Source organism: Syngnathoides biaculeatus, chromosome 9 (genome assembly GCF_019802595.1).
Source record: "Syngnathoides biaculeatus isolate LvHL_M chromosome 9, ASM1980259v1, whole genome shotgun sequence".
In the NCBI taxonomy this organism is placed as follows: domain Eukaryota; kingdom Metazoa; phylum Chordata; class Actinopteri; order Syngnathiformes; family Syngnathidae; genus Syngnathoides; species Syngnathoides biaculeatus.
This window is the reverse complement of record NC_084648.1, coordinates 6,754,431-6,776,700: the sequence shown is the minus strand read 5'-3', so window position 1 is coordinate 6,776,700 and position 22,270 is coordinate 6,754,431. Positions and strand designations below refer to the sequence as shown.

General features: G+C 41.9%; 2 protein-coding genes across 3 annotated transcripts; one reads left to right on the top strand and one right to left on the bottom strand.

The window, feature by feature from the left end:
* Positions 1-893: 893 nt before the first annotated feature.
* Positions 894-13,687, bottom strand: LOC133506531 (multidrug and toxin extrusion protein 1-like). The gene is made up of 16 exons (XM_061830761.1): positions 13,415-13,687; positions 11,668-11,769; positions 10,266-10,334; positions 9,915-10,063; positions 8,888-8,930; positions 8,740-8,784; positions 8,548-8,645; positions 8,257-8,354; positions 7,685-7,866; positions 5,490-5,598; positions 4,523-4,598; positions 3,809-3,878; positions 3,591-3,723; positions 3,405-3,499; positions 3,254-3,320; positions 894-1,842 (listed from the first exon to the last, which is right to left on the bottom strand). Exons 1-16 carry the CDS (start codon positions 13,577-13,579, stop codon positions 1,613-1,615), a joined length of 1,731 nt encoding a protein of 576 aa, XP_061686745.1. The 5' UTR covers positions 13,580-13,687; the 3' UTR covers positions 894-1,612.
* Positions 13,688-16,242: 2,555 nt separating this feature from the next.
* LOC133505799 (RIB43A-like with coiled-coils protein 2) lies at positions 16,243-22,248 on the top strand. Of its 2 annotated transcripts, XM_061829264.1 has the most exons (3): positions 16,246-16,392; positions 18,368-18,396; positions 20,729-22,248. In XM_061829264.1, exon 3 carries the CDS (start codon positions 20,817-20,819, stop codon positions 21,819-21,821), a length of 1,005 nt encoding a protein of 334 aa, XP_061685248.1. In that variant the 5' UTR covers positions 16,246-16,392; positions 18,368-18,396; positions 20,729-20,816; the 3' UTR covers positions 21,822-22,248. The 2 variants fall into 2 exon arrangements, with proteins under 2 accessions (XP_061685249.1, XP_061685248.1); XM_061829265.1 differs by lacking the exon at positions 18,368-18,396 and having other exon boundaries at positions 16,243-16,392.
* Positions 22,249-22,270: the final 22 nt, after the last annotated feature.

The window sequence follows — 22,270 nt, the reverse complement described above, 5'->3', positions numbered from 1 at the left end:
AATTATGACCAAAAAATTCAATTTTCTTCTCATCTGACCACAAACCTTTTTCCCATGACTCCTCTGTATCATCCAAACGGTCATTGGCAAATTTAAGACAGACCTTGACATGTGCTGGTTTAAGCAGGGGACCCTTCCGTGCCATGCATGATTCCACACCATGACGTCTTTGTGTATGACCAACAGGCACCTTGGAAACGGTGGTCCCAGCTCTTTTCAGGTCATTGACAAAGTCCTGTCGTGTAGTCCTGGGCTGATTCCTCACCTTTCTAAGGATCATTGAGACCCCACGTGGTGATATCTTGCATGGGGCTCCATTCCTATTGAGATTGACTGTCATGTTTAGCTTCTTCCATTTTCTACTGATTGCTCCAACAGTGGACCATTTTTCATCAAGCAGATTGGGAATTTCTCCGTAGCCCTTTCCAGCCGTGTGGAGTTGTAAAATTTTGTCTCTGGTGTCTTTGGGCAGCTCTTTGGTCTTGGCCATGTTACAAGTTTGAGTCTTACTGATTGTATGGGGTGGACAGGTGTCTTTATGCAGATAACAACCTCACACAGGTGCGTCTGTATCAGGAGAATAAATGGAGTGCAGGTGGACTTTTAAAGGGGGACTAACAGGTCTTCGAGGGTCAGAATTCTAGCTGAGAGACAGGTGTTCAAATACTTATTTGCAGCTGTATCTCACAAATAAATTGTTAAAAAAAATCACACATTGTGATTTCTGGATTTTTCTTTTTAGATTATCTCTCTCACAGTGGACATGCACCTAAGATGAAAATTTCAGACCCCTCCATGATTTCAAGTCCTTATTTTCTTCACTTTATTTATTTGTAATACATAGAGAGCATTAAAAAGTAAATAGTAATAAAAAAAAACAAAGAAACTCGTACTTCTGTCAAAAAACACTTTTACTAGTCAACTTACATATTAACATAGAACGATCTCCTCATCGAGATCATCTCAACGTTCTCATTCTATGAATTTACAAGTCGATGGATTGTTTGTATCTTGAACTCATTTGAGGATGTGAGCACTGGCTTCTCCAACTGCTGCATCCTGCCATCCTCCCTCACACGGAGACCAATCGTCTTTTTTTTTTTATTCCTCATTTGGCATGTACCGTATTCTTGATTCACAGTAAGCTCCAACTTCCTCCAGGGTCTGACGATATCGTCACTGCGTGGCCTTTCAGTCACTCTTCATGCCATCGCTGGTCCTTGAATATGTCAATCATCCTTCCATCCAGCCACTCATCCTCACACGGGTCACGGGAGTGCTGGAGTCTATTCCTCCTAAATTCGGGTGAAAGGTGGACTACCCCCTAAACTGGTCGCCAGCCAATAACGAAATATGAAAAATGTGTTCAAAGGCTCAAAATTAACATTATTACTGTAAGTCATTATGGAATGAACCTGATAGAATACATAATATTTGCTTCTACATACTTATTGAGAGATTTATGACGGAGGGTGTTATTGTGATGATTTTACTCAAGATATAAGAAACTTTGCTCTTTCACCACTGCTGGCTGCTCCAATGATGACGATGATCCGCTTGACGACGGTCAGATGACAAAAAAAAAAAAACCCCAAAAACTAAACCTTAAAACTTATTTCAGAAGTTTGACAAGGAAGTGACTGGCAAAGACTCCAGCGATGAAGATGACAACTAAGCAAAGTAAAACCAAGCCACGCCGTAAAAGCAACTGTCTTAATGTGAGCGCATCTCCAACGACGGGAGTCACAGTTTCACACAGCTCTGGAATCTGATGCTCCTCTGCAGCAGCGCTCTCAGACTTAGGTGTCGCAGGAGGAACCGGGGCCTGGTTGGTGTTTGAGTCTAAAAATGTAACAATAAAACACGAGTTTAGCATTTATTTCAGTTTGTGACAAAGTGCTGATATTACTATATATCACACTGTCATCTCTCAGTGACGACACCCGATAATCAGGTACTGCTCTTGTGTTGTGACTTGTGTTTCCCCAATCTCTGTGTTCTCCGTTTACATGCTTGGTGATATCTTATTAACAATTGGCTGCAAAGTTACTTCCCCGCTGCATGCCACTCGTGATATTTACATTTATTGTTGAAAACTGAGGGAAACATAACATAAATAGAAGACTCATAGGTGATCTACCTGACCTGCATGGTCTACTTACATTTTGTTTTAAAACAACCTAATGAAATATTCAGTGATTCATATTGTTGGTGCTACGTATACAATGATATGTGATTATTATTCATTTTTTTTGTGAAGTGAAAAATCATCAATTGAACACAAACAGTATTTGAGTAGACTATCCATTGTTGGAGGACGCTTTTTTCCTCCGTGGGTTCATTTAATTTAAGGTAGTGAGAATGTTGGTTATCCAAATTAAAGGCTGGAGACGATGAACAGTTTCTTCGAAGTTTTTTTTACTTACAGAATATTCCGGGCACTTGCGAGTTACAGACAATGGCTGTAGAGAGCAGATGACAAGTGCCAAGGTGCAGAGAAAGCACACATCCTTTATCTTGTAAGAAGGGCGGACCATGGGGGTATCAAACCTGTGGCACGACGCCGGTGCTTTCCACTTAGACAAAGGGTTTCTGTCTCAACCGGTTCTAGCTGGCAATGGATTATTACAATGTGTCCAGTATGCAGTTCAGCAAGGTTAGCCTACAAGCGGAGATGCGGATATCACTCAAGGACACATCTGGCTACAGAGCAGAGCCCCACTGAGGACATGAGGAAATTATGCAGTCCTGACTAAATATGGGCAGGAGACACACTTCACCATGCATCCATTTTTCATACCGCTTATCCTCACAAGGGTCGCGGGCCTGCTGCGAGAGGCGAAGAACACCCTGAACTCTTCGCCAGCCAATCACAGGGCACATAGAGACCAACACCCATTTGCACTCACATTCACACCAACGGGCAATTTAGAGTCTTCGATTAACCTTCCAAGTATGCTTTTGGGGATGTGGGAGTGAACTGGAATACCCGGAGAAAATCCAAGCAGGTACGGGGAAAAGATACAAACTCCACACAGATGAGGGCGGATTTGACCCGGGTCCCCAGAACTGTGAGGCAGATGTTCTAACCAGCCATCCACTGTTCCCCATGATCAGACTAATATTGTAAAAGTATTTGGAGGCCATATTTTTGTATGCATGCTGCATGTTCAACAAGAATTTGTATAATTCCAAATAGTGAAAATATTGTTATTGCTGGAATAATGTCAGGCTATGAAATTCTTGTACTTGCCTGACTTGCAATCTTCCATCTTGATCCTGTCTTCAACCGTGGCCTGGACCCCTGCTCTAATTTTAGCCTGACGGAAGACATTCAAATATGTTCAACTCACAACCGCTTGAATGATGTCGGATTTGTGTTTACAGGGGATTTGGTTACGCACTTCTTCGGCAGCCTTTTTCCAATCAAGTTTGTACAAATAAATTAGCAAGAAAATAGCCTGCATTAACACGCAGATGGTAAGTCCTGTCCAAAGTCCTGTGAAAGACACAAAAGCGGTGTTGCTGAATCTCATACGACATATCGTGATTGCAGATCATATAAGCCTGTTAAAAGACTCGCTTCTTACCGAAGATCCCCATATGTGCTGCAAATGTTAAGGACACACCGATGGGAAAGCCAATGAAGTAGTGTCCCACCAGGTTGCATAGAGCACCCACCTTTGGTCTTCCAACCCCTCGAATGACACCTCCACTGACACCCTGTCGTGATTTTTGCAGTTTGATACAAAGAATATTTTAAAGTTCTCCTAAAATGTCAGTTAAAAAAAAAAAAAAGAATTCTCACCGCAACAGCATCAGAAAGATGCATGAAGACGAAGATAATCAGGACGTTGGCGGCCCTTTGCAAAATGTCTCTGAAGGGAAGTAAAATCAAGATGCAATAACGAATAAAAGAGCAAGAAGCCCCGAGAGGTGCAGACAGTCATATAAAATGTCACTGTCGCACAGGTACCAATAAAGATTAATTATTATTAATGTGACTGCCCTAAAAAACCCTCAACCTCTGAATTTTGAGCCAGATGTGCCAATAAGTACAGTGGACCCCCGCATACTTGTGCTTCCACATCAGCGGACTCACCTATTCACTAATTATTTGTCTTTTTTTTTTCCCTGTTTTGATGGGGAACTAATCCCGTAAATGCCTGTTAGAGGTGTATCCTCCTTATTCAAGAATTATTGAATTAATATAAATTTAATTTAATTGAAATTTAATTCTATTTAAATTGAATTTAAATTTTAATTTAAAATTCAATGTTTAATTACTGTAGCTGTCAATTATCTACAGATTTTCACTTCATTATACGATCAAAATTTAGACCCGTGCAGATGTCTGGGTTCAGTTCCCAACTTTAAAGCTTTTTTTCCAATTTTATTTTTGATTTGGACCATGCTTACCTTAGTTTCTTGACTGTTTCCACAAACTATATAATGAGTTGTCATTGTTAGGCTTGATTAGCACAGAAATAAATGAATTAGAAAAAAAAACAGTATAACTCACTGCTCTGTGGTGAAAATGTAGCCGATTACATTCCTGGAAAGGGTGATGCTTGTTCCAACAAAACAGGCCACTATGACTGCGACGGGAAAGAGGCACAAACAGGAATAGTGATACCTCATGTGACATTGAAGTCGATTGATCAAGGGTAACATGACCTGAAAACATATTTCAAATATATTCGTCTTGTGAAGGTGCTCGCTGATGGACTGATCGAATGTCTTTTTTATTGAAGGCGTCTAGTCAGCAAGCTCGCTGGATAAGAATGAACTACGCAAGTAAATTAGTGCCACCAGGACTTGAATTTGAAATGTAAAATGATCATATTTTCAATAGTTGCTTCATTTCGCTGTCTGAAATTCAAACAGCTACAATTCACTAAAATTCACCGTCTGTGGCACCAGGCAGGGTTACTTCAGGTCAGCACTGAACACCCAGCCAATCGCAGTTACGCTTTCTTAGTCTCGTGACGTCACATAGCGTGACGAGAAAGTGTGACTGGATTGGCTGGCTGTTTGGTTCTGACCTGATGTTACCCTGCCTGGTGGCACAGACGTGAATTTCAGACAGAATTTGTAGCCAGTTGAATTGCTAACATTGAAAAGTTACACTGAAATACAACTATTGAAAATGTGATCACTTTACATTTCAAATTCAAATCCTGGTGGCACTAATTAACTTCCATAATGAATGTTACTTTGGCTGGTTGCGTCCATACTGAAGATTTCTAGCGGGACAAAAATCACAATATTGAAATATATCATAGCCATGCTTCGCACTTGAACCCACACTTTGCCGAGTAACCCCGAGTAACCACAGTTACCAACCTACTGCATGCCATGCGGTCCATCCAATCTAAAATATAGCCGTGTTGTGTTTCCTCTTTTTTTGACCTTATATTTGACAAATGTAAGGCAAGCACTGTCGATCAGTATTTATCGCAATGCAGCGCCATCATAAAGTCTCTTACATGCACAGACGATGGAAACTTTGCTAGACAGCTTAGCTTGCTCACTGTTTCCTGCACCGAGAGCATTTCCCACTCGAACGCTAGCAGCAGCAGAAATTCCAAGTGGGAACTGCAAAAGAAGAATGCATAAGAACACTTATGAGTCATTCGGAAGTCCGTGAAATATTCTACAATATATTGTGTAATTTATATAAGGGTGTGGCCAACACAAGGTTAATAAGAGGGACACTCATTGGCTGCTCCAGTGTGGCTTGTAGTTCATCTGTCAGACAATTTTTAAATTTTACATTTTCAAACTCGACTTCAATTTTGAAAATGTACGTTTAAATGTTTTTTCAACACAGGGATTCCTCAGCCTATGACTGAGATCTGTTCCCACAGTAGCGACTTAACTCGAATTTTGACTTAAGTTGGATTCCACTATTAAAGTCAGAATTTACATAAAAAATACCAACAAATAATAAACAAGATGATGAACTTAGTATTACTGCTAAGAGGTGGATGGAGAAGAAGGGGAGGCTGTGCTTAGCTATTGCGACGGAACCTGGTCCTCAACCCTCTCCCTCTCGACAAGTATCAAAGAACGTAGTTTCGTGATCATTGTATCCAACATAGGAACGGAAACCTTCACATGCGCTAAAATACAGGCTTTGTCTTTAATAATCGTCACCACAGTCGACCGACTGATGCCTTGGTGGTGGTGGTGTCTCTCCTTTCTCCAATTTTTCTATGATCTTGAGCTTCATTTCCATGGTAATGGATTTTCTTTTGGCTGCAGAAGCATTGCTAAAAGACACAGCTTTCTTCTTTGGGGCGATAATGTCTAAAAAGGAGGGCGAAAAATGCAAAAATAGTCCCGGCGCAGAAACTCGGACAAGCATTAGCCAAATAAAATGGTGGAAGGGGGACGTCATAGGTGGAGACCGTCTTAACCCGAGGACTCCCTGTACACAGTACAGCCAAACAGCCGATAATATTTTTTTCCAAGTAAAGATAATCCCATCAATTTTAAACATCTTCTCCAAATGAGCAACACTGGCCATAAACAAAATTTTAGCGTCAAACAATCATGTAATCAATCATAGTTATGATTGTTCGCAAGTCACCAAAACAGAAAGTTAGCTACAGCGTGTGTTCCTTGTTGATCCATGTGACGTTCCGCATATCTCAGTATTTTTTGGTCCGGATGGCCTTTTGCACCACACTGCCATGACGTTAAAAATTAATCAATTTTATTTTGTTAAATGTGAGTGAACCCACGCGCTCTCTTATAGTGTACTTGAGATGACTAACAGAACACACATCACGATGGGATGAGTGTATTGTACTGAAGGTAGATTGGCCAGGTGTACTATTTTGTGTCCGCCATTGTAAGATAGTGTTATTGTGGTATTATGTCGTGTGGAGAAATATGTTGGAATAGTACAGAACATGAATGAGGGCAGCAGAACAGCGGTGAGGTGTGCTCGTGGTGTGTCAGAAGAATTTAAGGTGGACGTGGGACTACATCAGGGATCCGCACTGAGCCCCTTCCTGTTTGCGGTAGTGATGGATAGGCTGACAAATGAGGTTAGACTGGAATCCCCTTGGACCATGATGTTCGCAGATGATATTGTCATATGCAGTGAAAGCAGGGAGCATGCAGAGGAACAATTAGAAAGATGGAGGCACACACTGGAAAGGAGAGGAATGAAGAATAGCCGAAGTAAAACAGAATATATGTGCGTGATTGAGAGGGATGGAGGGGGAAGAGGGAAGCTGCTGGGGGAACAGATAGCGAGGGTGGATGACTTCAAATACTTGGGGTCAACAATATAGACGAAAGGAGAGTGTGGTAAAGAAGTGAAGAAACGGGTCCAAGTGGGGTGGAACAGTTGGAGGAAGGTGTCTGGTGTTCTATGTGACAGAAGAGTCTCTTCTAGGAAGAAGGGCAAGGTCTATAAAACAGTGGTGAGGCCGGCCATGATGGACGCATTAGTGACGGTGGCACTGAAGAAACAACAGGAAGCAGAACTGGAGGTAGCAGAAATGAAGATGTTGAGGTTGAAAAAGAAAAAGATGACACGCTGTGGCGACCCCTAATCGGGACAAGCTGAAAGGAAAAGAAGAAGAAGACTACATCGTGTGGCTCCCCCGTGCTCATGATTCTGGTCAAGTTGGCTGCCACTGATTGGCATCACTTCTCTTTCATTTACCATGTAAGCTACAACAGTCAGCTGATACGTGATGGACTGGGCTCCCAGCTCAGCTTCACTAATGATCCCGGCGATGAATCCTCCCACTTCAAAGAGCCACCACTCCAGACAAAGCATGAGCATGCTCGGGATAGCCAGCTTGATAAAGGGCCCCCACTCTCGTAAACACTCCAGTGACCAGCCTGGAGAGCAGAGATCCGTCAGTCAAGCCATTCCTTAAAAAAAAAAAATCACTTTCACGAGAAGATATGTTAGCATGTTCAAGCACTAAAATGCATTCAAATTCAAGAAGCCCAGAAAGTAATCACTGAATATGTGTAATAAATAATCAATGGTAAACTTTAAGCCAGATATTACACAACGTGTAGTGCTTTCTGAATCTTCGTCACCTTGAATAATGAAACTGAGAGTCATTGACCGACCAATTTTGTTAAAAGGTTACACATTGGACCTTCGCCACAAAGTTACTGCAACTTCAAATGAAATAGCGCAGCCGGGGAGGAAAACGAATACGAAAAAAACGTATCATTCATTCGTTCATGGAGGTTTGGGCGAGAGAAAGGGCAACTGACCTCCCCACGTGGCCTTGTGCAACCCCTTCATGTTAATATAAATAAATAAGACCACGGCCAACACGTACTGTGAGATCGAATTTGCTGCAGCGGAGCCCCTAAAACATAGACAAACACAGCATGTTTTAAAAGCAGCAGAAAAAAAAAAAAAAAAAAAAAAACAGAACAGATGCACCATTCCCTATCTAATGGCCTGGACATTTTAAATATCTATTCACTGTACTTGCAGAACATACCCAGTAATGAAAAATAAAATGAGAAATTTAGTTAAACTCATTCAGGAAAACTTACGCAACTCCCAAATGCAGAAGATGGAGGAAGACATAATTGATTAATGCATTTAAGAGGTTTCCGATGGCCCCACTTATGACCTGCGGCCAAATAATTCCCTGCAAAAAAAGACACAGCGGTATTAATTAACTTGTTATTTATATGCACGTGAATAACTTTCATATCAGTGATAATGCGACGGCGACACGGAACCTGATTTTGAAGATATCGCCCTTGCAATTGGTACATGAACGCTGCCTGAAGGGGGGGAAAAAAAGGTACAGAGGTACACAGCGTATACTTTGTGTACTTATTTTCCAATTCAAGTAACTTACGCGTACACAGAGAAACGCAAACTCACCGGCAGAGAAGGCATGGCGATCTTCACATAAAGCTGCGATAGACTACGTGACGCACAAATAAATGCATGTTAATCATATTGTTGCTGAAAATAAGAGATTTCCACAGTGGAAGAAGGTTAGAAGCAATTTGAGTGAACGCTTTCAACCCTGCGGTTTATGCTGTGATGCGGCTAATTTGTGCATTTTTTTTCCTAACGCCCGCAAGGGGGCATTCAAGCGGAAAAGGTAAGAGTAATACTGGTGGAATATATGTGCCGAGGAAGTGACTTTTGCCGGTCCGGCCCTGTTAGCGCCGTGCTAGCGTGTTACTGCCGTGTCTCAGTGATTTTTACTGGTAGGATTTTTTTAACCGGCCCTGTTAGCGTGGCGCTAGTGTTAGTGACGTGTTCCAGGGCTCACCAACGCGGTGCCCGCGGGTGAATGGTAGCCTGCGAGGACCATAAAAGGCGCCCGCGAGGTATGTTCTACAAATATCATAGGCCACAAATTGTTACTATTATTTGTGCTTTAAATTCTGAATCTGACTTGCTTACGTGAATTAAAATTGTAAAATACATGTAATGTCATTAACTACAATAAATTAAAACAAAAATATTTTATGTAAGTGTAATGAACTGAGTCTGAAATTTGCCGCAAACAGGTCACGAAGCCCTTCATACGATCGGTGCTCACGAAGTAGCCCTCAGCCTCAAAAAGGTTGCTGAGCCCTGCGTTAAACTCTCTGTGTACCGCCTTTGTAAATATCTTGTAAATATCTTCAACGTAGGTTTCAATATGGGCACTTGCAGCTTTTACACAGCTGCGGCGTATGTATGCACCAAATGGTATTTCCTTTCCAAATGTACTGGGTGACCCTTATAACCAGGTGCGGTCTGTAGGCCGAGAATTATGTTTTTTATATAGCAAATATGAATTAGAAATACAGCTGTCTCGTCTGCCAGGTATTCCTTACCCCCCAAAAAACCAAAAACAATATATAGATATATATATCATGAGGAAGATGCTAAAGGTTGAAAAAAGACTTACCTGGCAACCTCTGGGCTCTGCTTGGCAACGAGTAGAAGAGGTTCAGTGTTGATGAGAACAGCCCAGCAGGGGAAACAAGCCAGCAGCAGAATCAGAACCCCCCTCTGGAGGATCACCCCCACTCGCTTCAGGTTTCCGCTCCCAAAGGTCTACACAAAGGCAGAATCGAATAATAAACACCAAAAGCGCACTGAAAATTACAGCTTTGATACTGGAGGTGAAAGGCAAACTAACTTGATCCAAAAGTTTGGATCAAAGTTTGGACCCCAGATAATCGGAGAGCCCCGTCAAAGTAGTTCTGGTTCAATACTGTGAATAAACCAAATGTACAGCCATTGTTGGGAACATTACCTGAGATATGAGGGTATCACAAGTTAATGATAATCCGGTCCCAATCGAAATACCAGTCACATTCACCACCTGCAATTAAAGACAAGTCGTTAATGAAACGTGGAATTTATTGTCTTATTGTCATATCTCAATAGTCACTGGAAGGATTAAAGTGGGCGGCAAAGTACGTAATTGTAGCGGTATGACTTGTGGACCCAAAAGTCATTCAATTTTGGTGAAGATATGGATGAAATTCTGAAGTCCACGCCACATAGTCATAATGATATATCGCCCGTCTGCTTATCTTCTGTCGGGAAAATGAGGATTTGTCTTTGAGACAACCTGCAACATCGTGGAGGAGCACGATGATGGCAAAGACCTCGAAATCAGCGAGTGTGAACTCCAAATGGACTGTGACCTCCACAGACGAGGAGTTTGGCATTTTCAGGTCTGGACAGCAGCGCTTTTATGAAATCATCAATAAGAACTTCAACAATCGTCGCACTCTGTTTGATTTGGTTGAAAAGCTCACAATACCCCCCAGCTCCAGCTCCATAATGCCTAACAGCAGATAAATCCAATGAATTTGCTTGTTATTTTGTAGAAAAAAAATAGGATCCATTAAGTTCATGAATATCAGTGCAAATCAGCAAAATGGTAAAATGATACTCCATCTTAAGCCATCCATGACTATATCCAAATTAGATACGGTTGATTTAAAAAAAAAAAGCCGTAGACAATGCGATTCAGCAGGTGAAACCATCAACGAGCTGTCTTGACTCAATACCACCGGACTTCTTCAACGAAGGCTTTGCTTGCTGATTTGCAGCAAATCATGAATAACTTCACTTCAGTTAGAGGAGTTTTGCAAAGCTCTTAAAGTAGCTGCCATGAAGCTTCTAAAAAAATATGACGCCGGACGCTTCCATGTTAGCGGACCCGTCTCAACTCTCGTGTTCATCGCGAGTTACTTTGAATCACCTCAGCAATTTCTTGAACTTAAATCAACTTTTTGATCATTTTCAATCAGCTTTCCGATCTCATCAAAGTATAGAATCTGCTCTTATCAATGCGGTAAATGATAGAAGGATGCATACTGAGTCGGGAAAGGTGTCAAGTCTGGGTAAGTTCTGAATACATGAATACAGCCCAAAAGGGTAAATGTGGGGCCCACTTCCCATGGGGTCACCACCTGTGGGAGGGGCGTTAGGGGGTGTAGTGCGCTGTCAGCTGGGCGGGGACCGAAGGTAAGGGGATTTGGGGATTGGGGATCCGATTGTGGAACGTGGAACATCACCTCTCTGAGTTAGCGGGCGAGGTTGGGAAGTGCCGACTAGATATAAATTGTTTATTTTATCATTTTTCTTTAACTCCATACTCAAGTGAGAGTACTGATCACAGAGAATTGAGGCAAGGTACTTACGGCAATTGATAACGACACGGCTGCAAGTTCTGTTTTCCCCAGATGGCCGCAGAACACCGTGCTGACGATACTGATCATGAAGATCATCATCTGGGAAATGACCTGGACAAGGAAAAACAAAAACAATCTCCTTGGTTTGTTTGTTTTGTTTTGTTTTTGTTTTCATCCAAAGGCTTAATGTTATCCTAAAACACAAATCATGACACATTAGATGAGCGCTTCCCAAAGTGCGGGGAGAAACCCATGGGAGAGGAGGGGGAAGGGGGGAGGGGGAGCAGGAAGAGGATTGCAGCGCTGCTAAAGCAGAAGGTGAGGAAAAGTCACACAAATATTCAATAATTATCTAAAATGCAGGACCAAAAGCAAACTGGTACCAACTGGAATCAACAAACTCTGCTCAAGACCTCTGTAAAATAAATCTACAGTACTATATTTTTTTTGAAGGTGGTCTTAAATGTTAGCTGCTTAACAATTTTGTTATTTTTAGGAAATAAAAATAGCACTGCTTTTCCAGAAACCCAATAAAAGAGCATTCTAAGAAATAAACTGGTTTCATAAAGTGTAATTACAGTGTGTAGTGTCGTATCCGTGTCTGCCTCGAAGGGGCATGGCGTGGTAAGTAAAGTCAGGTTCGGGAGTAGTCTTGGGTGACTTGCGGCTTCCCAAAAATCAACCAAGGGTACTTATACTGTAAGTCAAAGTACCACTTCGTTGTTCCGGGTGGTGCAAATTGACCGGGCAGAAGGAAAACAACAAAATGGTTCCCGCTGGAGGGAAAACATATCTGATGTCAGATGTAAGATCATGAAGCGAAGACAATGTTTCACATTGACGCACGAGGTTTGTCAGAAAGGTTCCACCACTGCTACTAATAAAGATATACAAACGGCGACACGGTGGAGCAGCTGGTAAAGTGTTGGCTTCACAGTTAAGAGGACCCGGGTTCGATCCTGGCCCCGCCTGTGTGGAGTTTGCATGTTCTCCCCATGCCTGCGCGGGCACTCCGGTTTCCTCCCACAATCCCAAAAACATTCAACATTATGTTGACACTCTAAATTGGCCCTAGGTGTGATAGTGACTGCATCTGTTGTCTGTCTCCATGTGCCCTGCGATTGGTTGGCAACCAGTTCAGGGTGTACCCCGCCTCCTGCCCGTTGACAGCTGGGATAGGCTCCAGCACTCTCCGCGACCCTCGTGAGGATAAGCGGCAAAGAAAATAGATGGTTGGATGTATTTGCAAGGGAAGAGTTGAAGGTTGTGGTATGACAACTTGTCGCTTGGTTTGACCGTGACAACATGACTGCTCAGAACGCAGAGCATCAGACAGTTCCTGGCCAAGTACATCAGCATGTTCGCTCAAACTCTCTACACACCTGACCTGACTCTGTATGATTTTTGTCCTTTTAAAAAAAAAAAAAAAAAAAAAAAAAACAATCTCAGGCCTGTGATCTATTAAAAAGTAATTACAGTGTTTTGCTTTGATAACCCATTAAAAATGGAAAGAACTACTGAAACCTTTGATGAGTCTGGTCGTCCGATTTTGTTCCAGTAAACTATGAAAAGTCTCAAGAAAATACACAAAACTGTGAAAACTTTCATAACAATTGAAGATATGGAGCAGATCGGATGCACATGTCCAAAAGAGTTACTTTTACATGTTAGGAAGAAAAACAGATGCAGGTTAATTGCACACCAGCCCAGTGAGAAAGGCGCTCGTGCCGCGATCAACGACATCCGGTCATCTTACCACCGGCCCCGCGAGCTTGAGAAGCTGAATGAGTTCAGCGCGGTAGTGGAGCGGGATGCAGCCGCGAATGCGTCCCAAACACGAGTCCCAAGAAGCCGTTTCGTTGGGCTCTGAATCGGCCTTTGCCACCTCGGAATTTGGAAACGTCTTCACGTTGACGTCCATGGTGAGACGGAGTGGGAGCGCTCGTCAAGGGTTCTGTGACGCACCCTTTTGGATGTGGAGTACTTGCACTTGCTGTAGTCATTGAATGAGCCAGGACAAGGGGAGGACATGCGTTTTTAAATCACACCTACGTGAACGGGATATTCCCTCCCTCGCCGCGGTTACAAATTCAATGTCCGAGCCAGTTTTGGATGCACGTGGATGGTGCGTTCAGGACCCACCGTACACAAACGCATCACATCTGAGGAGAGTATTCAGTTAAAATTCTCACACGATATGGAAATTTCAAGGTGATTTGCTGTTTGCAATAGTGGGAAAAAAACTTGTGCTCACTGCAAAAACCGCAACATAATGAAAGAAACATTTCAAGTAGACATAACATTAGACACGTGCACACATAGACCCAAAGTGGTGCTCACCTACCTGCCCTTTTGCCCTGGATGATAACATTTTTACTATTCCACATTTTTCATCTTTCATTGTTTAAAAAAATTACAATATAAAATATTTTCTGTGTCAGCAATGACACTTCATTATTGATGCTTTTGGATTTATTTTTTTTTTTGTTTGACTTCTTAAGCTCTAAGTGGCCCATCATTTGTCGTAAAATGTCAGAGCAAAAAGGGCAAAACAGCCTACTTCACCAGATGAGATTTATTTGGGGTTAATCAGATGCATTTTGAATGGTGGCATGGTGGCGTTCACTACCATTTAACATGAGTTTGAACATAAAAAAAAATGGAATACATAAAATAGTTAAAAATATGAAATGTATTTTTTTTCCCTCCTCCTACAAATGAAAGAACCAGGCTTCAAAACCGTGGGCGTGTCAAAAGGATGTGGCACAAGGAATAAAACACACTCAGGGTGTGACGGCTTACTTAACAGGTGTCAAACTCAAGGCCTCGGGGCCGGATCTGGGCCATCACGCGATTTTACGTGGCTCGCGAACATTTGCGTCAACTTCCATGACTCTTAACAAAAATTTGAAATTGTCATGTATCATAAATAATGAGATACATATTTTTGTGTTACCAAACATGAACAATAGTTGAAAAACCCATCCGCCTTGATTTCAGATTCCAAAACTAGTTCATAAATTTCATGTGCAAATATGATGAGGTGTTTTCCCAGTCCTAACGGCCCTCTGAGGAAAATCGTAACTATAATGTGGCCCATGACAAAAATGAGTTTGACACCCGTGGTTTACATGATGTAAAATCACGTTAGGAGCCTCAACTTAAAAATTGATTGGTTAATGTGGACAACAATTTAAAAAAATAAATAAGCACATCAACTTACTTGTGTTGTTTTGTGACGTAATTTCACAGCCGAACACAGCCCGGGACGACAGCGGGACGGTAGGAGGAATCGCTCGGGTAGGGAGGATGTCGGGACTGCCTCGTTCACTCCAATCAAGTTACCCACCAAGCCACGTTTGTCTCTGGTGAACGTTTACCAAACTAGCCGTGGGCAAAGGGACGGCGCAGAGTTGGGTTGTGGGGTCGCTGTTCAGCTAACATGTGCACGTGTCTTCGAAAAGGCAATCCATCGCTTTTCATTTTTTTTTTTAAATAACGCCACTTAGCTGTTCTGTAACTTTAGGGATTGAGTGAAGACGTATTTTGGAGGTTTAGCCGTCGTGAGCTTGCTGACTGCACGCGCGAGTGGCCAATGGGCCTTGCTAAGGAAGCTAAGCGCAGCTAACACACAACTGAGCAGCACAGCCCAACAAAATCACATGACTTTGTACTTACACAGCAGGGGAGGGACAGAATGCGCTAGAAACAGTAGTACGAGATGCCCCAGCTCTCAACACAAAAACAGGAAAACTCAAATCGTGAAAAAGTGCATCACAACAATTATAAATACAAATCAATTTTTGCCTATGCGACTTTAAAGACCCCATAGTTTACCAACACAATATTTTGTACTGTTTGGGGTGTTATATTGTCTCTGTGGTGTTACAATAAACATGTAAAATATGAATTAAAATCATCACGGCATTCCAGAGTCCCAGACGTTCTTCTGCCGAGAAGGCGGAAATCAGTTCGCTGGAATTTTCTGAGCTTAAGCTAGGTCAGTAGCGAAGCTATCTGCCGACCTCGCCAGGACTGTCAACATAAACGTGTACGCTCACAAGTGGGTCTTCCACATAGAGGCAACCAATCAGAGCAACGGGGAGGGTCTTAGCCAAATATGGACAAAGTGGACACAACACTGAGTCAAACAGAAGTAGCTGTCAGAGGGACCTTGCTCGACACTTGTATGACAAAACCAAGTTTGTTTTTGAAATGAAATTGACAATTTTAACGTCCATATTCGCGCCAAGTACGGGAACTTTAATTGCGATTGGTGCTTTTTTTTTGTGTGGCTTGAGCACCTTGTGCCCCAAAATGCCTATGCATGTGCCTGTGTAACATTAGATTATATAAAAAAAAAATTAGACGACCTTGACATTCTGAGCACGTAGATGTGATAGAGCCGGACTAACATATTTTCTTCGCTACTTTTGACTAATTCTGCGCCATACCCTTAATCAGTGAAGAATGATACATTTCGAGAGAAATGGAATCCTTGTGTGAGCTGAGTATGCAATTTGCCCCGCAGCCATTTATGGAATAAATTCATCAGCGATTGTGTGACAGAACAATTTGTACTTTGTGCGTGTATTATTTGTAATGTGAGCGTAGGAATGGCGTTATGTTTAAAGAGAGCGACTATTCGGATCAAGCGGCAGGGCCATAAAAACACAGAACATTACATTTTCTTCAAAAGAGCACACCTTTAGGATATTGTGCTCCGGTGAAAATGTGAGTACTTTGTAACATTTTGAACGCATCAAAAAGTTGCCATTAAAATGTTCTCTCAGGAAGAAATCAGTGAAATGGACGTTTGGAGTCAAAGCGCTGTTAGGGATCACTTAAGCTTATTATACAATGACGCTCGAGTGTCTTGAGTTTTAGTTAATGTAAAACTGTCTGATAACACTGTGAAAACAAGCTTGCAAAAAAGAACTTTAACAATACAAATGTGTAGTTAGAAAGTATTTATTAATGTTGACCCTGACCAAAATGTGTAACAAGAGAGCATGTACAGTAGAATTTACAGAATTCGTTAACTGGGCTGATAAAATGCATTGACGCAACAGCATTGAGGATCTGTTGTCCTGCCCTGGGCTTCATTTACTGTAAGTAGTAACCAAAATAGATGAGCCATTGACAATAATTGCAAACCGACCGGTTACCAAATCTAAACGAAGAAGCCTGAGAGCCTCACTAATCTCCTGATAGCACGTGAACAGACATTTGGGAGGGCAGGCCCCCAAAAAGGTCATCCCAAGACAATGGATCTATTTCTATTTCTATAAAAATGTCTACACACCCGTTTCAATGCTAGGTGGTTGTCATGATAAAAACAAAACAAACAAACAAAAAAACCGACACTAAAAGGATTTCAAAACTGTTCACGCTATTAATGTGACCGATAGCCTTTACAGCTCAAGTGAAAAATGTATTTTTGATGAAAAATTAGATAATGCGGTCTCACTAGTGTGCACACCCTCTGGGATGTCTCTCTGTTAGGATTAAGATTATGTTGGAAATGTATCCAATTGGTTACAATTGCAAATTACCCTGTTGAAAATCTTAATACTCTTTCAATTACTATTGCAAAGTAATGTAATTAATTACCCTGGAGTACAATGACATTACTTTTCTTAACTTTGAATGACTGCAACGACATCCCTGGGTGTTTTCTAAAAAAAAAAAAAAAAAAAAAAAGTAGCTTTAAATGCTAAATGACTATTTTGGGCGGCACGTGTGGATCATCTGGAAAGCATTGGCCTCACAGTTTTGAGGTCCCGGGTTCAATCCCAGACCTGCCTGTGTGGAGTTTGCGTGTTCTCCCCGTGCCTGCGTGGGTTTTCTCCAGGCACTCCGGTTTCCTCCCACATCCCAAAAACACGCAACATTAATTGGACACTCTTAAATTGCCCCTCGGTGTGATTGTGAGTGCGGCTGTTTGTCTCAATGTGCTCTGCGATTGGCTGGCAACCAGTTCAGGGTGTAACCCCGCCTCCTGCCCGTTGACAGATGGGATAGGCTCCAGCACTCCCGTGACCCTTGTGAGGATAAGCGGCAAAGAAAATGTTATCCATTTTGGAATTAAACACATTTGTTCTTTACACAAGAAAACTGATAACAGAACATGATGAAATGTACGTACGACCAAAAAAATGCTTTGAGGTATTGAGTCTTGGATAATTCCCAAAGCAAATGTGTAATTACATGTTCTCTGAGTAATGCAATGGACTACAATGACAAAAATTAACTAAATAAATAGTGATGAAAATGAAAAAAAAAAGTAATCCTATGACATTTAGTTACTCCCCAACACTGTGAACAACCAGATCGAGCATAAAAACAAAACAAAAATAAACAACCAATCATACTTTTGTTGTTCAAGTGGTACAACTTCAGTCCAGCTGCTTTCACGCTTATTTAATTTCTCTTAAACCAAGAAAACATACTGAGTGAAATGTAACTTGTTGCACAACAAATTAAAACAAAACCTCCCCCTCCCCCACAGATAAAATTTTCATGCTGAGGCAATTTTCATTTTATGATATCATCCTTTGTGGTATGTTACGGCTATTCACCTCTGTGATGTAATACTTTGAAAACTTTATGATAACGCTACAAGTAATACATGACGTATGCATTCCGCTGGGTAGGTATGGACTTATAAGGTTTTGTACAAGACTGATGTTAATTCTTTACTCACCAGGGTGCCTGCGACTGTCTTTGACTTTGGAGGTGACGTAACAAGTTCTCTACATTCTGTAGTTGATTAAGTACAAGAGATTATAGAGTAAAAAAAGCAGGGGGTGGAAACGACAAAAAAAAAAAAAAAAAAAAAAATGGCAAGACCAAAACAGATTTGAGTATATTGGAGAGACCCTCTTGTATTTTAATGTTGATGTTTAAAAAGCTTTTCGGGATTCAGTCGTCATATCAATGGGTGATTTTGGTGTGGATGTGAATCAAATAATAATTTAGATATTAGGCAATACGGAGGCAGCAGGGAAAGCATTGGCCTCACAGTTCTGAGGACCCGGGTTCAATCCCAGCCCCGCATGTGTGGAGTTTTCATGTTTTGTGGGTTTTCTCCGGGCATTCCTTTTTCCTCCCACATCCCAAAAACATGCAACATGAATTGGACGCTCTAAAATTGCCCCTAGGTGTGATTGTAAGTACGGCTGTTTGTCTCGATGTGCCCTACGGTTGCCTGGCAACCAGTTCAGGGTGTACCACGCCCTCCTGCCCGTTGCAGCTGGGATAGGCTCCAGCACTCCCTGTGACCCTCGTGAGGATAGGCGGCAAAGAAAATGGATGGATAGACAATATTTGATAGACCTGTTGTTTGATTTCAGAACGAGGGTTGAACTCATCCCATGCACAATGTGTAAACAATTCTGGGATTGGATATAATTCAAATTCAAAGGTGCAATTACTCTCTTAAAAAAAAAAAAAAACCCCAAGAAGATTGTCTAGATAAGTTGAAAATTGTAGCTGCTTATGGAATGTCAAGTGATGGACTGTACAGTGGAAGTCAAAGTCAAAATTCCCTAAGTTTGAATTCTCCTGTAGTTGAACAACAGGTCACAAAAGGCAAAACACATCCTGCTTGAAAACATGCAAAAATAAATAAATTAAATAACAGTACAAGGAAATTGAAAATATTACATAGTGAGATGTGTGGTTTGATAGTGAGACATCTACATTACTGCGGCTTGGTTTCGTGTTTTAAAATAGAAGTCTTTACGATTTAGCCTACGACAGCTGCTATTGTGTTCCAACCTTGGAAACATTCTAGAAAAGCTAACATTACAAATAAATGTTTTTTGATGTGAAAAAGTATCAGCCCCATTCTCAAATTCCCATTTATTTATTTTTGACAGTTTCCTCACTTAGTTGTTCAAGACAATCAAACAAATGTAAATATCAAAGATAACCAGAGTAAACATAAAATGTAGTTTTTAAATGGTGGTTTTATTGAGAAAAACAAACAAAAACTATTTGCGAAATTAATTGCTCCTAACCCTCGTATGGTAACCGGTTGGGCCACCATCTCTTATTTGAGCCGCCTATCCTCACAAGGGTCATGGAAGTGCTGTAGCCCATCCCAGCTAACTTTGGGTGAATGGTGGACTACATCTTGAAACACCTGCCTGTCAATCGTCATACATGCAAAAATATAGCAATACTTTCTAAGCAATTTTAAAATGCTACGGCTTTCAAAATCTTAAAATGCAATAACTGCAAGAATATTTTCTCAGTGGTTTATATATTGTGCACACACGCTTACCATACATTTAAGCCCAAAATAATTCATACTACGGCCACATTTTGAGTCCGACTCAAATGTGAAGTGGCAAAATAGGTCAGATGTTTTTGTTGAAATATTGTCGAATTTGATTAATTCATTTTTTAGAAATAATCCCATGTCAAAATTAGCACTTAAAATGACTTATTCTCTCTTAAAAAAACTTAATTTTCTGTATTTTTAATAATGTTCTTGTACTAAACGTATAATGGTGCAAAATAAAATTGCAAGGGACATAATGGATTTAAAAAGCAAACATCGTAAATATTTTTCCAGAAATGTTTAAACACAGGTGGCATGGGGCTCAGGCGGTAAAAGCGTTGGCCTCACAGTTCTGAGGTCCCTGGTTCAATTTCGGACCCACCTGTGTGGAGTTTTTGCATGTTCTCCCCGTGCCTACGTGGGTATTCTCTGGGCACTTCGGTTTCCTCCCATTGGACACTCTAAATTGCCCCCAGGTGCGATTGTGAGTGCGGCTGTTTGTCTCTTTGTGCCCTGCGATTGGCTGGCAACCAGTTGAGGGTGTACCCTGCCTCCTGCCCGTTGACAGCTGGGATAGGCCCCGGCATTCCCGGTGACCCTCGTGAGGATAAGGGGCAAAGAAAATGGATGGATGGATATTTATACACATTTTTCAACTTGTCTCATTTCCAGTCAGAAGATTGCTATTGAGCAAATAACTCAGTGAATGAACATTTTAGGGCTTAATTTTAGAAAATCTTGGTGTATGTTTTTTTTTCCCTTTTTCTTTTCATGTTTCAGAACCAGCCATAACCGAAATCTAGCAGAGTGCACATCAATGTGTTGTTGAAACGCTCTAAAACGGGCTCGTGATTTTAAATTGGCCAAAATGTTGAACGGCTCTGCCTTTGAGCTGGCCAGCATCGAGAGGCGTCGCAACAATGAGCGAGAGAGGAAAGAGAGAATTTTCAACGATAAACTGAGGACCATCGGTATTGACAAGGAAGGCCTGGACAAGCAGCTGGATGACAAGAAGAAAGAGAAGGATGCGGAAAGACTCGAACAGGACACCTTTGAGGCCCAATTTCTACACAACAGCAAGCAAGCGTACCTCCTTCAGAACAAAGAAGAAAAGGAGCGACGTGCAAAGGAGAGGACAAGTTTACTTGAGCAGTATGAGCGTGCAAGGCAGGAGGAGCTGGACCGGGACCACACCGAAGAAGTGGTCGAACACATGATGCCGCCGGGAATGGCGGGCGAGGACCCCGGTAGCGAAAGCCGAATATGCAGGCAGAAAGAACAACTGAGGGAGTGGCTGCTGCAGCAGCAGACGGAGCAAGCCGCGGAGAAAGAACGGCAGAAAATGAAATGCTTAGACGACGACAAATTCAGAGTCCACATGGACAACGTGGCGCTGCAGCTGGAGAACACCGAAATGGAGATGAGGAAATGCAACGCCGTCAAAATGAACGAGTTCAATCAGGCCATGGCTGAAGAGAGACAGCGGCAAGAGCGGGAGCTCAGAGACGACCCCAGAGAGGTGAAGCCCAGTCAGGTGGGAGTGCCGGGTATTTTTCACAGCTACGACAGGAGGCCACGCCCCGAGAGCTACCAGCAAATGAAAAAATTCTGGAACCTTCAAGTTGAAGAGAAAATGATGACAAAGTTAGAGGGGGTCAAAGAGAAGCAACAATACGCTCGCTGGTGCTCCAAGACGGCGCGCACGGCGCTGATCATACAGAGGCAGCAGGAACGGGAGAAGAAGGAGCTGCGGCAAGAACTGGACCACAACAACAGCGCCACCGCTGAATTTGACCGGCGCAACAGACCCGACATTAAAAGGGGGCGCATCGACGAAAGTTTCTTTGCCATGTTCAACACGTGCAGTCGCTGAAGCTACACTCAAAACCTCTTGACAATTCCAATGGAAAATACTCGTTATGATTACTTTTGGAGTAAAAAGGACAAACGCTGTGAACAAACTTTTTACTTTTTTTCCCCTTTGACATCAGATATTGTCATTAGTTTAAATTATCTATTCAAATGATTTCTCACCCCCCTAAAAGTTAAATTGTCACCTGTTGAACGTAGAGGAACCACCTTTACCCAAATGTTATGATTCTCACATACAGCACGACACCTCGAGGGGGGGGCACCCGCCTACCCTGCTTGTAAAAATGTAGTTGACGACAGCTTAACTTCAATTTTTTTTAACGTAAATACTAACGCGCAGTAGTTGTCACGGGTTCTCTCTGTGCTGGTCTGTTTTCCTTGGGTACTCTGGCTTCCTCCAACAGGGCTGCATTAAAAAAATATGAATATTGGGGTGAAGTTAATCGACTT